General features: G+C 44.4%; 2 protein-coding genes and 1 long non-coding RNA gene across 3 annotated transcripts; 2 read left to right on the forward strand and 1 right to left on the reverse strand.

Moving 5' to 3' along the window:
- Nucleotides 1-958: 958 nt before the first annotated feature.
- On the reverse strand, nt 959-6,978 carry nop53 (NOP53 ribosome biogenesis factor). Its single transcript, XM_072668627.1, has 12 exons — nt 6,759-6,978; nt 6,190-6,266; nt 6,014-6,101; nt 5,122-5,306; nt 4,966-5,021; nt 4,596-4,691; nt 4,378-4,479; nt 3,206-3,376; nt 2,946-3,121; nt 2,410-2,476; nt 1,787-1,863; nt 959-1,659 (listed from the first exon to the last, which is right to left on the reverse strand). Exons 1-12 carry the CDS (start codon nt 6,962-6,964, stop codon nt 1,599-1,601), a joined length of 1,362 nt encoding a protein of 453 aa, XP_072524728.1. The 5' UTR covers nt 6,965-6,978; the 3' UTR covers nt 959-1,598.
- A 577-nt stretch (nt 6,979-7,555) lies between these two features.
- Nucleotides 7,556-13,041, forward strand: LOC140545750 (serine-protein kinase ATM-like; the record flags this gene model as incomplete). The annotated part of the gene is made up of 13 exons (XM_072668716.1): nt 7,556-7,777; nt 8,107-8,225; nt 8,386-8,504; nt 8,604-8,749; nt 8,947-9,111; nt 9,473-9,638; nt 9,990-10,228; nt 10,681-10,850; nt 11,042-11,190; nt 11,353-11,727; nt 12,094-12,291; nt 12,660-12,761; nt 12,912-13,041. Coding segments are annotated over exons 2-13 (2,031 nt in total), but the record flags the coding sequence as incomplete, so codon positions are not given.
- Nucleotides 13,042-14,297: 1,256 nt separating this feature from the next.
- LOC140546253 (uncharacterized) lies at nt 14,298-15,432 on the forward strand. The gene is made up of 3 exons (XR_011978315.1): nt 14,298-14,418; nt 14,514-14,602; nt 15,366-15,432. It is a non-coding gene; the product is annotated as an uncharacterized lncRNA (long non-coding RNA).
- Nucleotides 15,433-15,783: the final 351 nt, after the last annotated feature.

Below are 15,783 nucleotides of genomic sequence, written 5' to 3' on the forward strand. Positions count from 1 at the left end.
ACCAAGTTCCAAACCTACTGACATTAATAACAGACGTATGGACGGCTCGTAGACGTCTGAGTCACCTGCACTCTGCTGTTGGTGTTCTTGATAAGAGGATGAGAAACAGGTCAGGAACACACCACTGCGTGAGGTGACTGAGGTGTATGTAAACCTTTGATCCACTGAAGATCTTATGTTTTTGAAATGACCTCCGTTAATCATGTTCTTTTTTGTGTATCTGAGAAAAGCTGGATACAAAAAAGCTGATCCTCTCCACACAGACACACAGGAGCACCAGGACTGCTCCTAAACATTCACACAAAGTTAATGGAGCTACTTACACTACATGTCCAAATGTTTGTGGACACCCCTTCAAAAGAATGCATGCTGCTAGATTGCTGACACAGATGTGCAAATTCCTCAGCATTGAGGAGCTGTGGAAGAACTGTGTTCTCTGGAAGGATGGTGGAGGAGCTCCATCCAGTACTTTTGGGATGAGTTGGGGGAGATCATCCAACATCCTATTCTCACTAAGGCCTTTGGTGCTAAATACAGTCAAAGTCTCACAGCAATGCTCCTCCAAAACCTAGTAGAAAGTTGTCTTCTCTGGCCAGCAGACACAAACTCTTAATACTCTTGATTTCAGAAGAAACTGTGACAGAGTAGCTGTCCCAATACTTTTGTCTACATAGTGTAGGTCACTGAGAAACAGCATTTTATTAGAATGATTTATAAGAGAGCACATGTTCATGAGCTTGAATACGAACAGTTGGGAGGAGAGGATTCATTTACTGAACAGGTCGTTTCCTTGATGGGGTCTGTGTGCAGCTCCAGCTGGAGAGCGTTTACCTCCTCCACTTCTGAGCAGATAATGGAATATTGATCTCCAGATACAATGAAGGGGCACGAGAATAATATGGGACGGATTTGACTGATTAAAGCAGCAGAGAGAATGACAGGCAAAACATCTGCAAAACACTGTATCAGAACTTTGTAATTATTATTAATATGCACATACATTTATTATCTGTGTTTCAGATCTGGTGAACAGGCAGCTGCACAGCCACTTTTCATCAGTGGTCTGCAGGTAAGGAATTTACCATATAGAAGTCCTGAAGTGTGAAAATACTCCACTGTATTAATGACCATTTCAAAACAAAGTGAAAATCGTAAGCGACTCTCAGAAGAGTCCGACCCGGACGTACAGAATTAGATATCAGACGTTAATCTCCTCCTGTATTGTGGTAGGCCATTTCCACACTGATGCACGTCGGCCACAATCTGCAGCTTTTAGTGAAAAGGATCAAAGCCACAGACCGGCCGGGTTCAAGGGCTGGGGCACTTAGCTTTGACACAGGCTTTTTAAACTGAAGAGCAAGACCGGCAAATCTGTTCCCGACCGTACCGATCTCATATCACTGTACAATGATTCAGATCACAGGAGGCAGCTGGGAGAAGAGAGACTGAGGTGTTCCTGAAGGTTGAAGGCTTTCTGAAACGGGTAAGGCAGTTCGGTCCCGAGTGCCTTGTGCATTTGTACTTTACTGCAGGACGTCTCCATATCCACTCATACACTGATACCAGCACAAAAACACAGAAGGGGCCGATCACCCTCATCACTTTATTTCTTTAAAGGCTCTCTTCTCCACATATTTCACCTTGTGTTTCCTCTTGAACCTGTAACCAAAAAAACAACTTTTAAACTAAACAGATTTATAAAAAATATATATATCCTAACATCTCTACAGTATATTGAACATAAATATAGCGTGCTGAGATCTACTTTAAAGGGGAAGAGTCTTACTTGGCTCGCTCTCTGGGTTCAATGAGGTTCCTCTTCTGTAGGCTCTTAAACCGATCTTTGAGAACACTGCCCTCTGGCTGCAGGACAAAGATTATTAATTAGACACCAAAATGAAAGACATGCCATAGACTTAAACATTATTTAATTACCAAATAATCAAATTATACACAGCAAATAATTACACATGTAAAATGTAGATTCTTAAAATATTCTAAACTGAACAGCTGTCTGTCAGAAGGGTCGTTTGTGGTACAACAATTTCAGGCAGATAATGGTAACCTCTGCATCAGACATTTGGTGCTTGAGGGTACTGATCTGTTTAACGAGTGTTGATACTGGAGTACAGTACAGTCAGTGCTAATGTTGAAATCAGTCCTTCCTTCTCTACACTAAAACAGTGTCTGTGGTTGTTTTTCTGTGGAGTTTTGGGGTTTTCCTGTTCAAGCACACCCAATTCAACTCCCCTACTAAACCGTTTAATTCACAGGAGAGTGGAATCAGGTGTGCTCGAGCAGGGAAAGCGTGAAAGGATGCAGACATCCAGTCCTCCATGAGCAGAACTGCCCAGCACTACCTAGCGCACCTCCCACAATGTAAGGAGTGTGTCAGCAGCACAGACAGACCTTGAGTGTGCGGAGAGACCCTGCAAGCTCATCGCTCAGCTGCACGTCGAGATCAGGGGCTTGAAACCTGCAAAAAGCACACCCCCCACGTCAGGATGGACAAAACACTTCAGCCAAAACGTTCCAGAGAGCATCCAGATACTTTAAGGTGAACCCAATGCAGACATTAGCAAATCCAGTGCTCCCACATCTCTATAGCAACGCTGAGGAACAGGAGCGCCACACCAATTTAAAAATCAAGCTTTGGGACAAAGGCGTAAGAGGCGCCAGCACCAGGCTGTGGAACCGTTCTCTACAGTAGAACCTGTTACTGCAGCATATAAACACAGTTCGTTCCTCTGCAGGTGCCCCCAGACTTTTGGAGGCAGAACTACGGTTCCCAAAACTCGTTAATTACCAAATCTAAAGACACCTGCTGGTGTTTCGTTAAATTTGTATACATTTTAATTCCCTGTTGCTGTCGACAACTTCATATAATAAAGTGACTCCAAAAACCTGAACGGCACCAAAAGATGAGCAAAAGCACAGATACTGACTTCAGCCTGCCCAGGCGACGAGGCAGCGCTTTCTGAGCCTCCTGCCGGGTCTTGCGTTGGATCTGCCTCATCTTGGTCTTCTGCTCCCTTTTCTTCAGCTCCAAATCAATAGAACGCAGCTTGAAAAGCTGCTGCCGGCTGTCAATCATCTTCCGCGCCGCTGCCTTCTGCAGTTCCTGTTGTAGCAACAAACATCACCAAATTCAGACCGAGGAGCTGCAGAGACGGTTCGCCTGCGCTTACTCTCTCTGCCTCATTACCTTTATCCTTTCGTCCTTCTCCCTCTTCCTCTGTCGCTCAGTTTTCTTGTCCTGCTGCGCCGTTGGGCCGACAGCTTCATCTTCAGCATCTTCTACCAGACCCGCCGTTTCCTGTACTGGCTCCTCCTCTTCCTCAACCAGCCCTTCAATCTGCTCTTTAAAGGTGCTCTCCTGCACACAAACATACACAATGAGAAAGAGAGCACTAGAAAGCTGCCATCTCTGCCTTACGAGAGATGAAAGTGCGAGTCTGGAAAGCTGTACAGCTCGATGGAAAGACGATGAGATGAATCCACAAGCTTCTCCAGGTTCCAGACATTAAGGAATGTTTAACATTCCCTTTACTATCAATAGAACCTCATAACATCCTTTAATATATTAGGATATGTATGGGGTCACAGTAACATGTAGCAGCCAATAAGAAGGAAGGTGAACTGCTGGAGGCTGAAGTTTCTTCAAGAAAGTGAAGGAATCATTCAAACCACACCAGTTCTACAGTGCAGGAGCTCACTGCTCAACTACAGCTAAAACCAGACACTGTACACATGTGTAAGAGTCAGACCCAGGAGTCAGATTCAGGAGTCAGGGGACTGGATCTTTAGCGTTGGAGTTTATTCATGTGCAGACAGAACTTCATGCATAGTTTAGCTGATCACGGTCAGTCTAGTCCACAGAATGCATATGGTCAGGGTTTAAGTACACTGAGGTTAGGAGGAGATTAAGGACGGGTAAGTGGGGGATGAAGGTGATGGTACTTGGCCCATCAACATTAGGGGGTTGACTGTCATCACCTTGGGGGGGGTGATTGTATCACCTTACAGTTGAGACTTCAAAGGATCATACAAACAAGGGGGTGGGGGGGGGGGGGGGGGGGTGTCTACCCTCTGCAAAGAGTAATCTCCATAGAGACAATAGGACTAAGATGACCATTTGCTGACTCTATATGGCCGAGACCAACATTTACATTTAGGGCGTTTAGCAGACGCTCTTCTCCAGAGTGACTTACAGAAGAGCTTCACCGTTTACTGAAGAACCTCAGCTAGTTTAAAATTCAAAGATCCTCTAATCTTAGACTCTACTAAAGAAAGTAAGGAAGTAAAATGTTAGAAAGGGGCACATTTTCCCTCAAATGCACTCACTTGTTGGGAAAGTGTTTACAGTCTCGGGTTTACCTGAGTCGCAAGCTCCCGCTTATTAACTGCAAGCTTTCTATCCAGCTTCTGCTCTGCCTTCAGCTTCGTCACCTCAACCTCATGGGCCTCCAGAAGCAAAGCCTAAAAGAACACAGCACAAACCCGTTACACACCAGTTCTAAACACTCAAACACAGCCGACTGACCAGCAGCGAGGGAGCTAGCAAGCTGGTCTCTTCCAATATAACACCAGGTTACCTGGTGGGAAAAGAAGTCAGGATTGTAGGAGCCTCCTGGGCCGATGACTTCAACAGCAGGAAGAACTGAAGGCTTCTCGTTCATCTTCTCTGGTCTCTGCAGGAGAAAATACTGGTCTGAACTGTGGTACAGAGTTGATGCTTGTAGGAGATGAAATCCTGAGCATTTACCAACAAATCTACTTTAGTCAAACTAAATATGGCAGCTTTCTACGTTTTAACATTTCGATTAAATCCAAAAGGCTATTCTGACAGACTGTAGCCACAGGAGGTGCAGGGAGGCTCAATATGGCTTCTGTATTGTTGCTGGATTATTTTTTAGATAAGTACTAAAGTTTTTGCTTATTAGAAAGTTTCCCCACAGTTCTCACCTTAACCAGCTTCTTCTTGGTCTGTTCAAGGTAGTAAGGGTCTGCGGTCTCTGGGCCTGTAAGACACGCTGTTCGTCACCTTCAGATCAACTAAAGAGCTAAACTACGGTTTACTGATTAAAGACAAGCTCCTCAAGCTAAATTAGAGTTACTCACTGCCTGCACTCCAGAGGTCATAGAAGTTCCTGTCTGGGTCTTTACTGACTGCCGGCTTCTCCTTCACAGGCGCCTTTTGGAGACGTTTCCCTCGCCGTGGCAAAATGCCCATGTCTGCCAGCTTCTGGGCCTTCTGGGCCATTCGACGTTCTTTCTTGGCATTGGGACGCTGATAGGCCAGGATACTGGACAGGAGAGGAGACCGAATAAGGACATGTATTAGATACTAAAACACGTCACTAAACCTTAGTCCTGGATCCGGTTAAGATTTGCCTGCGCTACACTTTTCCACTCCAAGCACCCGTAACCCAGCCGATTTTCAGATGGACAGGATTAAGCTCAGTAGCAGTACAGAGCAGGAAGACAAATCCAACACTGATCGATTGGATCTTATAATCAATATTACAGGTATGGGACTTCCTGCTTTTAGTCACCAATTAACTGAAAAATATAACAGCATGAGATCGCCCTCAGATCCTAAAGAACCGTTCACACAACAGTCCTCCAGGTCCCAAAATGTTGTCTTCACATTCCCAAAGAAATACTGGGAGCGCAAGGATGAGATCATCACCGGGCACAAACCTCCCAACAAACCCCAGTTCAAATATTGAGCCTTTCCACTCTGCAGCACGGTGCGGCACAGGGCTGGGACTGGGTTCGGGCTATTGGCTGTGTTTGAGGGATAAAACCACGTTGACACCCAACATGGGTCTGATCAGTCAAATCTGCTGCAGCCCAACAGCAGAGCCTTTTCAAAAGCTCTTAATCAGACATTACAGCTTCATATTAGAACTCAGCTCTGAACCGGACTGGTTATCGGTCCGGTCGTCTATGACGCTGCCACGCTCTGCCCAGTGGAAAGTGCTGCTGGTGTACATGAAGGGCTGCTTACTCTTTAGGTGGTGCAACATTGGAACTAGGCTGTAGAATTAAATCTATCCGAAGCGGCTTGGCGTCTTTACCCTTCTTTCGGCTGGGACCTAGAGAGAGAGAAGACCAGACACTGATGACCAGGTGATTCGCAGTTAAATATCAAGACTGTTTCTGTGTCCCTCCTGAAACACACACCTGGCTCGAGAACACTTTCCTTATTCCCAGTGTCCACAAAGAAGAGGCTGTCGTCTGTTTTGTCCGCTATCAGACCTCTGTGGAAAAAGATGGGAAAGTACCAACAATTAAAAAGACTGTTCTGACCTTCACACGTTAATTACATCATTAATATAGTCAGCATAGCTGGTGTATTACACTGACATTGACTGTATAAGGAAGTAGGTATGAGGAATGTGCTGAGTGCAGCAATGTTTTGAATATGCAGCCAAAAGGCAAATTAATTAATAGAGTAATAAGTGGTTCGTATGAGATATCTAATGCAAGGACACAGTAATAGCAATGTTATTATTAATTATTATTACTGTATAATAATAAATAGAAAAGGCTAAAAGCTCCCACAGGCTTTTTAAAACCACGTGACCAACAGACCCCTAACGCACGTGGCACGTCGCTTGAACGTCTCTTCCTCTAAATGCTAATAATTCCTATCTATCTATCTAACCTTCATTAAACACTGCTGTGTAAGACTCCAGGCTGGGTTTTATCTTCTAGAGAAAACTCTGCAGCTGTGAGGAAGGTCTGCTCACCCCGCGGCTCTCTCTTGGAGCCTCACGTCGTCCAGAAACTCCTCCACCTCGGTAATGTCGCTGAATTTGTTCCAGTTCTTCTTCTTGTTTTTGTTTACCCGCTTTCTGCGGCCGACGGCTGAACTCCGACCGTCCGAATCCGCCTTTAGGGGAATGAAGCCCGGCTGGGAAGCCGCCACACGCCTGTGTCTCCTCGCGGCCGCCATGTTCTCGCCCGGGAGAAGGCGGGGCGACGAGGTGTGTGGGCGGACCTTCGCTCTGAGCCCCGCCTTTATATCGGAGACGTCACGGCCGTTTCCCACATAACCCGCTAAACCCTTTAAACCCTTCAGTTAGTCCTGACTGTCTGAAAGCTGGATTTCTCTGCAGTAAATCCTGCACCTGACTGTATTTTCTCATTTATGTAGTAAATAATTATTTATTTAATGTTTTATAGATTCATGTGATTTTTTTAAAACTGTTGTTGTTATTATTTAGGACTGATGTTGCCGAGGGCTTACTCTACTGCTAAGTGCTGAACATGAGATTACTAATGTACAGTTTTCTGTGTTTGTGGAGTAAAATAAAGAGTCAAATGTTTAGCGAATAAAAATCTACACCAAGTAATATTTCACCAAATTGTTAATAACCGCTAAATGAATATCCCAGTTTATATTTGATCACCTACATAAAGCTGTATAAGAAAATAAACAGTAAAGTCCCTGACCCTTCAGACCTGCTCACTGAAGCTCCTGCAGGCAGGGGGCGCTGAGGGGGCGCTGAGGGGGCGTCTGATTCAGTCAGACCTGAAGACGAAGAGGAGGGGAGGGGGGATCCGCCATCACACACATGTCCGGAAGTGGAGAAGTTGAGAGTGGAGTTTAATGAAAGCGGAGAATAAACAGAGAGTGTTTCACTGTTCCTGCAGCCTTACCTCACTCCTGCTCCGGCTTCTATTCCGAGAAATACCAGAGACATTTCCCACAGTGGAGCTCCGGCAGACCCTCTGTTTACACTAGAGATGCTAGCTGGCTAACTGGGTAGCTAACTACTGCAGCACCAGTCTCAGATACTGGAGGACCAGTCTCTCCAGTTTAACCAGTTAATCTAAGAGTTATTGCAGCTATGATGTTATTTTGAAGAATCATTTCTGTCCAGGATCCTTTAATAGTTATAATAAGCCATCAACACAACAACCTGCAGTGCCTTTATTTATCTAAATACTTTTAAAGTGCATGCATTTTAAGCTGCATTTGTATTTGAATAAGATGTCAGATGTTTCATATTTCTACAGATGTACTTTGTCCACCCTTGGGTGTGTGTGAATTACCTGCAGCGTTGACCTAAAATAGTGTCTTCTTCCTGACAGCTGTGCAGCAGAGTGTGTGGAGGCCAGTGGACTTCAGCTGAAGCACAATGAGCCTCTCAGTGCATGAGCTGCTCCTCTGCTGCCGGGGGTTAGAGAATGATAAGGCCACAGAACGGAAGGTATTGGTTTACTGATTTCTCTGCTCCAAACAGTGGAGTGATAAACATGAGCTGTCTAGTTTAGTGAAGCTCAGACTGACACCCCTGCACTTTTCGTATTGATCTATTAATCTGAAAGAACCCGAAGAAAGATTACTGATCATTGAACGCTCCATTACAGAAAGAGATTGATCGCTTCAAGAGGCTTCTTCGAGACCCTGAGACGGTCAGGGAACTCGACCGTACTTCTTGTAGAACCTCTAGGAACAACACCCAGCTCACTTGGGACGCTGTGTTCAGGTTAGCAGTAATGATACTGGTCAGCTGTCAGTTCTGCACAATCTGTCTGTCTGTCAGATAAAGTCCTGATGTGTTCTTTTCTAAATGACTTGACTCCAGGTTCTTGAAGAAATACCTTCAGAAGGAGACGGAGCTCCTGCAGTCCAGCAAAGCCAATGTGTCGGCCACCACGCAAGCGAACCGGCGGAAAAAGATGCAGGAGATCAGCAGCCTGATCAAATACTTTGTGCGATGTGCCAACAAACGTGAGGCTTGAGTTTCTTCAGTTTTCAAGACGTGTGTTCCTGTAAAGAGCTTCTGTTTCAGAGAACAGAAATCTGCCCGTGATCTGTTGCAGAACCTGATCGTATTTGTTGGCCTGTTTTTTCATACTCTACAGTTTTTTTTCCTATTCTACAGTTTCTGTTGGTATTCATGTGGCTGTATCCTGGTTTTCCTTCAGGAGGTCCGAAGCTGAAGTGCGCAGATCTCCTGGCTCATGTGGTGGAGGTTCTACAGAGCTCCTTCAGCTGTGCTGCTTATGGAGAAGATTATAGCAGCATGCTGCTGAAGAACATCCTCTCCGTCCGCAAGTACTGGTGTGAGATCTCCCAACAACAGTGGCACAGTGAGTGCGCCGAGTCATGGTTTCTTTCAGACACACACACACAAACGTACAGTGAACTCTGTAATGATTGGATAGACAGTTTTTGCTCTACAGCTAACATTATTTATTTTTTATTTTAAGTGAATTTGGTGAAAATGAACTTGTGAATAAAGGAAAGATTACATTTATATTATTTAAGAAGACCCAGTGTGTCTTCTTAAATAAATAAAAAATAAACATTTAATTATTTTTTTAAAATAATAATAAAAGATAAAAATACATTAAAATTCATATTTCTGCATCTGAAGGTAACTTTGGAAATGATGTAGCTTTATGTGGTTTAAGCCTTTCTATTAGCTTCTCCATTTCTGATGTTGTCTAGGCCTGTTGGAGTTGTATTGTGGACTCTTCACTGGGTCCTCTAAGCCCATCAACCGGGTTCTAGTCAGCAGAATTATCCACACTGTGGTTCAAGGATGTTGTCTTCAAACCGAGGGATTAACACACACACTCTTCAACTTCTTCTCAGCAGCTCTGAGTAACACCAGGTACTGAAGCGGCGTTTTAACTTTTTTAAAATTGTTTTTATTGTGATAAATTTTAGTATCTTCAGTATTTCTGCAGGGGTTATAAGGTCACATTTAAACTCCAGTTCTTCATAATTTCATTTATTTATGTGTTTTCTTTATGTTTTGTTTGCATTTTTCACTTTTTTCAATGTAGCTGCTTTTTTTGTTTTGGATGTTCAGAAGTTCTCGATTGAACATTTATAAACTCAAGTGAAAGTGTTAGTTTAGGGTTAGAGCTAAGGTCTGCAGGGTGTCTGTGATCCAGGACCAGGATGGAGAAGCCCTGCATTGTGCCGTTACCCTGACCAGAAACGTGTGGGCTTTTCACAGGGAGGAGAGGCAGCTGACTGTGCTGGAGCACCTGATCTCCGCACTGAATGTGTTCCTGCGCTCGGTGGCCATAAATTGTAGGAGACGGGTGTGTAGACTGGGAGAGGAGCTGCTGCCCTCTATTCTTTATGTGTGGAGCCAAAAGAGACCCAGTTCCACTCTGAAGGAGGAGATGGTGGAGTTCTTTAACTTGCAGATGTGTGTTCATCATCCTAAAGGAGCCAAGACCCTGGAGACGGGTAATGATGCTGCTGAATAATATCTTGATGAGATGCGGAGTTTGTTGGTGTTGAATAGAGTTTGACATTTTTGTAGTTAACGCCACAAATACTGAGACCATGAGAAGCAAAACCACTGATCACCAGCCGTGCGCTTTAGTATAACGAAGAACAGTGCCACAGCACGTTCTGAAGCAGGGGTCAAGTGGCTGCAGGTCTTTTTTCCAGTCAGGCTGAAGAACAGTTGGTTGATCAGACAGATGATCAGTCGCAGTTTTTAAACTGTTCTTTCTCATTGGTAATGGAAGCCTGCAGCTGCGCTGGCCCTCTCTGAATAAGATCCCTGAGACTAGAGTGTTCATGTCGCTATTTAGCTTCGTGAAGGCCTTTCTCGTTAACTGCTGAATTAAAGCTCTGTATTGTGCTCTGAAGTCTGCAGTGATGTGATGTGTCTCTTGTCTGTGCTGGTGCAGGTGCTCATGCAGAAGACTGGTCAAAATGGCAGAGTCTCCTCTACAACCTCTATGATGCTCTAGTAAGTGAGATTAATCAGATCGGCAGTCGAGGAAAGTACGCCACAGGAGCTCGTCACATTGCCGTTAAAGAAAACCTTGTTGAGCTGACTGCGGACATTTGCCACCAGGTGAGCAGTGGCTTCCCCATCTCAGTCCCGCACCTCCAGTGCCACACGAATCCACCACTGTGTCAAATTCAGTGAAGCACCTTGTGACTCTTCATACAGGTGGAAAGTTGTGTTCAGTCAGCAGGGTGGTCTTTACCGCTGTCGGTGGGTTTAGTGCCATGTGTTAAGACTGTATCTCTAACTGTTTCCAGCTGTTCAGTCAGGACTTGCACATTGTGGAGGTACGAGGCCTACAGAGAGACAGCCCGCAGAGCAGCAAGCGCAGACGCGTGGAGCTGGGGTGGGAGGTCCTCAGAGACCGTCTGCAGCCCCATCACAGTGACTTTGACATGATTCCATGGTAACGTTTCAAAATGAGACGATGAGACTTTTGGTTTTGAGGGGGAACAGGGGTGTTGAATTCGACTCCCGGGGTGAGGCCTAAAGACATCGCTCTCTGCAAACATGTTGACCCCAAGCTTCAGGTTCCGTCCCTGAATTCCTCTGTCTTCTGCGTCCGTAGGCTACAGGTGACTGCTGCTCTGACCTCCAGGTACCCCTCCATGCTTCCAGCTCATGAGCTGCTTCCTCTGCTCTCCCTGCTGTGTCAGCTGCTGGGTGAGCAGCAGCGGCGTGGAGAGAGGGGACCCTATGTGCTCCGTTGTCTGAAGCAGGTGGCCCTCTGCCAGGCCGCTAGCTCCGGAAGCTCTGAGACTCAACAGGGTGAGCTCGACCGGCTGTGGAGCAGAGTGTGGGCCATGGGCGTGCGGGGGGTCAGCTCAGCTCAGACTGAGGGCCTCTGTCTGGAGCTTCTGCGCACCATGGTGCAGTGTTCTCTAGTTCCTGTGGATAGAGAGTTCTGGAAGCTCTTCTCTGCTGCTGTCTGCAAGCCTTCCATGTGGGTCCTTTTGTTGGCACCATTTTCCTTCATCACATTTGGATATAAGTCATTTTAAAATCCAGTCTGGAACTGGAGGAACTGTGTACACACACACACACACACACACACACACACACACACACACACACAGGTGGACGAGTAGGCAATAAGAAACACTTTTGGATTTTCTTTTTCTTTTTTAAAGTTAAGTGGATTTTGATTATAGAGATTATTGATCATATTCTGTTTTAACATTTAAGACTCAGTTCTGTCATTAGATTCATTTAAAAAATCATCTTCACATTTGTTTGTTGGTGTTTAGTAAAATTTGATTTGTTAACATTAAAGTGTTTTCCTGCTTTGCTCTCTTCTGTTGTCCTCCAGTCTTTCTACCCTCAGCCTTGCGCAGGCCTTGAGTAAGTGCTCAGTCCCCAAGAGTTTGCACAACAGCAAGCTTTCCTCGCCTCTGCTGCTCGAGGCTGGAAGACCTCAGTGTCTGAAGGAGAGCATCATCGACTGGCTTCTGATGAACGAACAGAGTGATGATGTAGAGGATGTCAGGCATCACCCTGCCATCTGCAGGTCCATACTTCTAACTTCACCCTGAAATGATTAATTATGAGCAGTTTGTACTGAGAGCTTTCTTCTTTCTGGTTGAGATGAAACTCATGAACAGCTGAGACCCCTTAAACCCTAGGTTTATGTGGGAACAGTTTGGTTTACCTTGTGGAGTCCCACAGGGTTCTAATGTAGGACCCATTCAACTGATGTTAAATATGCAGTTACAAGAGTGAAGAACTGAAGTGTACATACAACCCCTTCATTTCTGTAGTCCACCTCCTCGAAACACCACATTATTGTAAAACAACATTCATTTATAGGATTTTGTCATTTGTGGTGTGTGGGGTTTTGTTTATTGTTTATTTATTTACTTTTTTTGTCTTTGTTAGAGATTTCCCACTAAACCTTATTCCAAGAATTCTTGTGGCTTTGACCCTGAAGGACACCATGGGAGGAATGGTATTTTTGATGGACTCTCTTCAGCTTCAGTGGTGAGTGTTTCTTTTTATCAGTGCAGGACAACATGTAGTGGTCTTTGACTTCTTTGGTCCTATTACTCTGTATATAAAGATTTAAGACCAGGTGTGATCCAGTTCAATACAGTCAAGACTTTGACCTTTTCTCTTTGGTCTGTTCTCCAGCCTCTGTCCTCCAGAGCAGCCAGTAGCAGCAGAGTCGAAAAGGATCTTGCGTGAAATCGAGGCTCTTTACCTGCAGTTCAGTTTTGATGACCCGGCCTCCCTCACTGCGATCAGAGCAGGCAGGACCTGCAGGAGAACGGCTCACGGTCCATCGGTGCTCTGAAGACTCGTCTGGAGCAGAGCCTTCTGTCTGTCGCAGACCACCTGCTGAACTCCTACTCTCCTGATGTGAGTTGAGTAAAATGACATTTTTTAATATTTAACACAGATCCAGCAAAACTGCTGAATAAGAGACTGGATTTCAGAACCCAAAGCTGTTAATGATATAAATAAAGATATATTATAGTAATTTCTGTTTGATAAAGAATTTGAAACTGGTAGCTGTATTTAACTGTGTCCTTGCTTCCTGTAGGCTGATGAGAGTGTGTTTAAAAGTATTTCAGATTTTAAATAAATAAATTTAATTAAAAGATTTCTTTATTTATATTTTTAAATGATGAATCTGTTATTGATTTCTATACTACCCAATCATTCAATAAAACTTTGTTCAAACATAAAGTTTCCAAAGAAGGTTTAAAGACTGAGGCACTAATATATGATGCGTTAGCCTGAGACAGCCAGCGTTCCCCAAGGCAGTCCGGATAGGTCTGATTCTGCATGCGGTTGATATAGCTCCTCTTCTTCTGGACTTCTGGACAAAGCCTACTCCATCACATATTGTTGTCCAATGTGTTTGATTGAGTTCTGCTTCTATCCAATCAAAACAGTACTTTTAGTTGACATACCCACATCCAAATCTGCTTCGATGGCATTTTAAAAAATCTGCTCACATCCTCAAACCTAAGATATCGACATGCTCTTGCCAAGCACTCGCCTCTCTTTCACCCCCGGTTGCTCGTGCAATTTTTAAATGCTTTTATATAAATCTATCAGAATTTCTGCTTCTCTGTGTAAGGCTGATTGATTCTGTGTTGGTTTCCGTAGAGCTCGGTCACTCCTCCTGCATACATGGTGCACTGTTTAGGGCTGCTTACTGGAGTCCTGGGTGCCTTTGTCTGTGCTGGAGTGGTCACTGAGGAAGATGCCGCCCATAGCTCTCTGTTTCACAAAGCAAGGTAAGACCAGCTCAAACCGCCAGCGTCCTCCTCTACCTCTGCCTTATCTGTGCTGTTGGAGTCGAGTAAAGGGTAACTTCACTGCCTTCTGCTTGGCAGACTGGGGTTTAACTCCACACCTGGGTAAACAAAAATAAACTATTCGTTTTGCTCCCTCTTCTACATTCAGAAATGCCTTCAAAAATCTCCAGAAGTTTCATCACTGGAACTCTGTTGTGTGTCGCAGGGTTCTGCGATGATTTTTAAAGCTTTCTCCATTACTTGCAGGCTTTAGCCCAGGACTTCACGAGTATGTGTCCTCTGCTAAGAGCAGGTTTTCTGAGGATGAGACTCTTTCCACTCTTAAATCTGTGACGCTGTTATGCTCAGGAAGTATTACCATGAGCATTAAGGTAAAGCTCAAATATCACTTTTATAACAATATCAAAATCAGTATGTTGTTAATTCTAAAGAGGAGGGGCTTAAAAAGTCTGTTTCTCTCTGGCAGGACAGCGTCTCTACCGTTTCTCGCAGTTTGTTCATAAAGGCTTTACCTGGTAGGCTTCTCACGAACTGTCGGACATATGCAAGCTCATGGTAAGTCACTGCAGGTAGGTTTGATTGAGTTTAGGGCTGCAGCATTTATTTAATTATGCCTGTTGTTTGATAATAAATATAATTGATGTTAATTAACCTCCTCGATTAAATATATTCCATATGTAAGTAGCAGCGTGCACGTCTGTAAATTTCACAACTCGTATTAGTTGTATTTCCTGTGTGATAGTGTGTGTATAGAGAATGTTAATGTGTGTATAGTGTATATTTTGTTTAGAATTTTATTCTGAGCTATGCTGGTGTTAAAATGCTGTTTAATGGCTTGGATATGATGACGGCTTTAATAGTGCTGTCACACTGCTCACCTTAAAGGATCAGAATCAGATGCTGGTTGTAGATTCTGTTGCAGAGTTATGGAAGGGAGTGAACGTGTTCCTCTTAAACCTACAATAGAAGTCGTTCAGGTCGTCAGCCGGGAGGGGGGGGTATTCCGTAATTACCGTGTTGAAGACCTCTCCACACTGATCAGGGACGTTGGCTGAGAGCTGATTTTTGGTGTTCCTGGCCTTTTTATACAGATTCCTGTCTGCATTTCTGTAGGCCTCTGCTTTAGTCTGATGTAGACTTAGTTCAGTTGTGAACCAGGGCTTAATTACTGCATGCATGTGCAGAAGTCCTGGTTGCCACACACAGTCTCTCACCAAAGCTGATGTAAGAGTGTCACAGTGTCAGTCAGTACCTCCAGGTTGTCCGCAGCAGTCCCGTCGCGTGTTTTGTTGATGTATGGATTTGCTGCTCTCTGTAGCTGAATAACTCTGGGAGAAGAGAGAGTGAGAGTGATCCCACTGATGACCCTGGAGATGACCAGAACCACCCCACCTAAACAGAGGAGAACCCTCAGGAGGACTTTGATCTGCTTGGTGATAGTGAAGAGCTCATCACAGCACAACGGAACACAGAAGCCTAACGGGGACTCCGCTGATTTCCAGCAGGGCTTAGGTAAGTGTTCTACTCTCAGATTACAGATGTGATGATTTCAGAAATCCGTTATCTTTAATATTCAGTGTCGAGTTCAGATTCAGGATTCTGTGGGATATTTGAATGATTCAGATTTTCTTATTTTAATTTTGTTTTTATTAATATTAAATTAATATTCGTTACTAAAATGTTAAACATGTTTATTTAGAAGCGAAGAGTTCTCTCTCCTCGGACCTGCTGACCGA

Source organism: Salminus brasiliensis, chromosome 23, assembly GCF_030463535.1.
Source record: "Salminus brasiliensis chromosome 23, fSalBra1.hap2, whole genome shotgun sequence".
Lineage (NCBI taxonomy): Eukaryota > Metazoa > Chordata > Actinopteri > Characiformes > Bryconidae > Salminus > Salminus brasiliensis.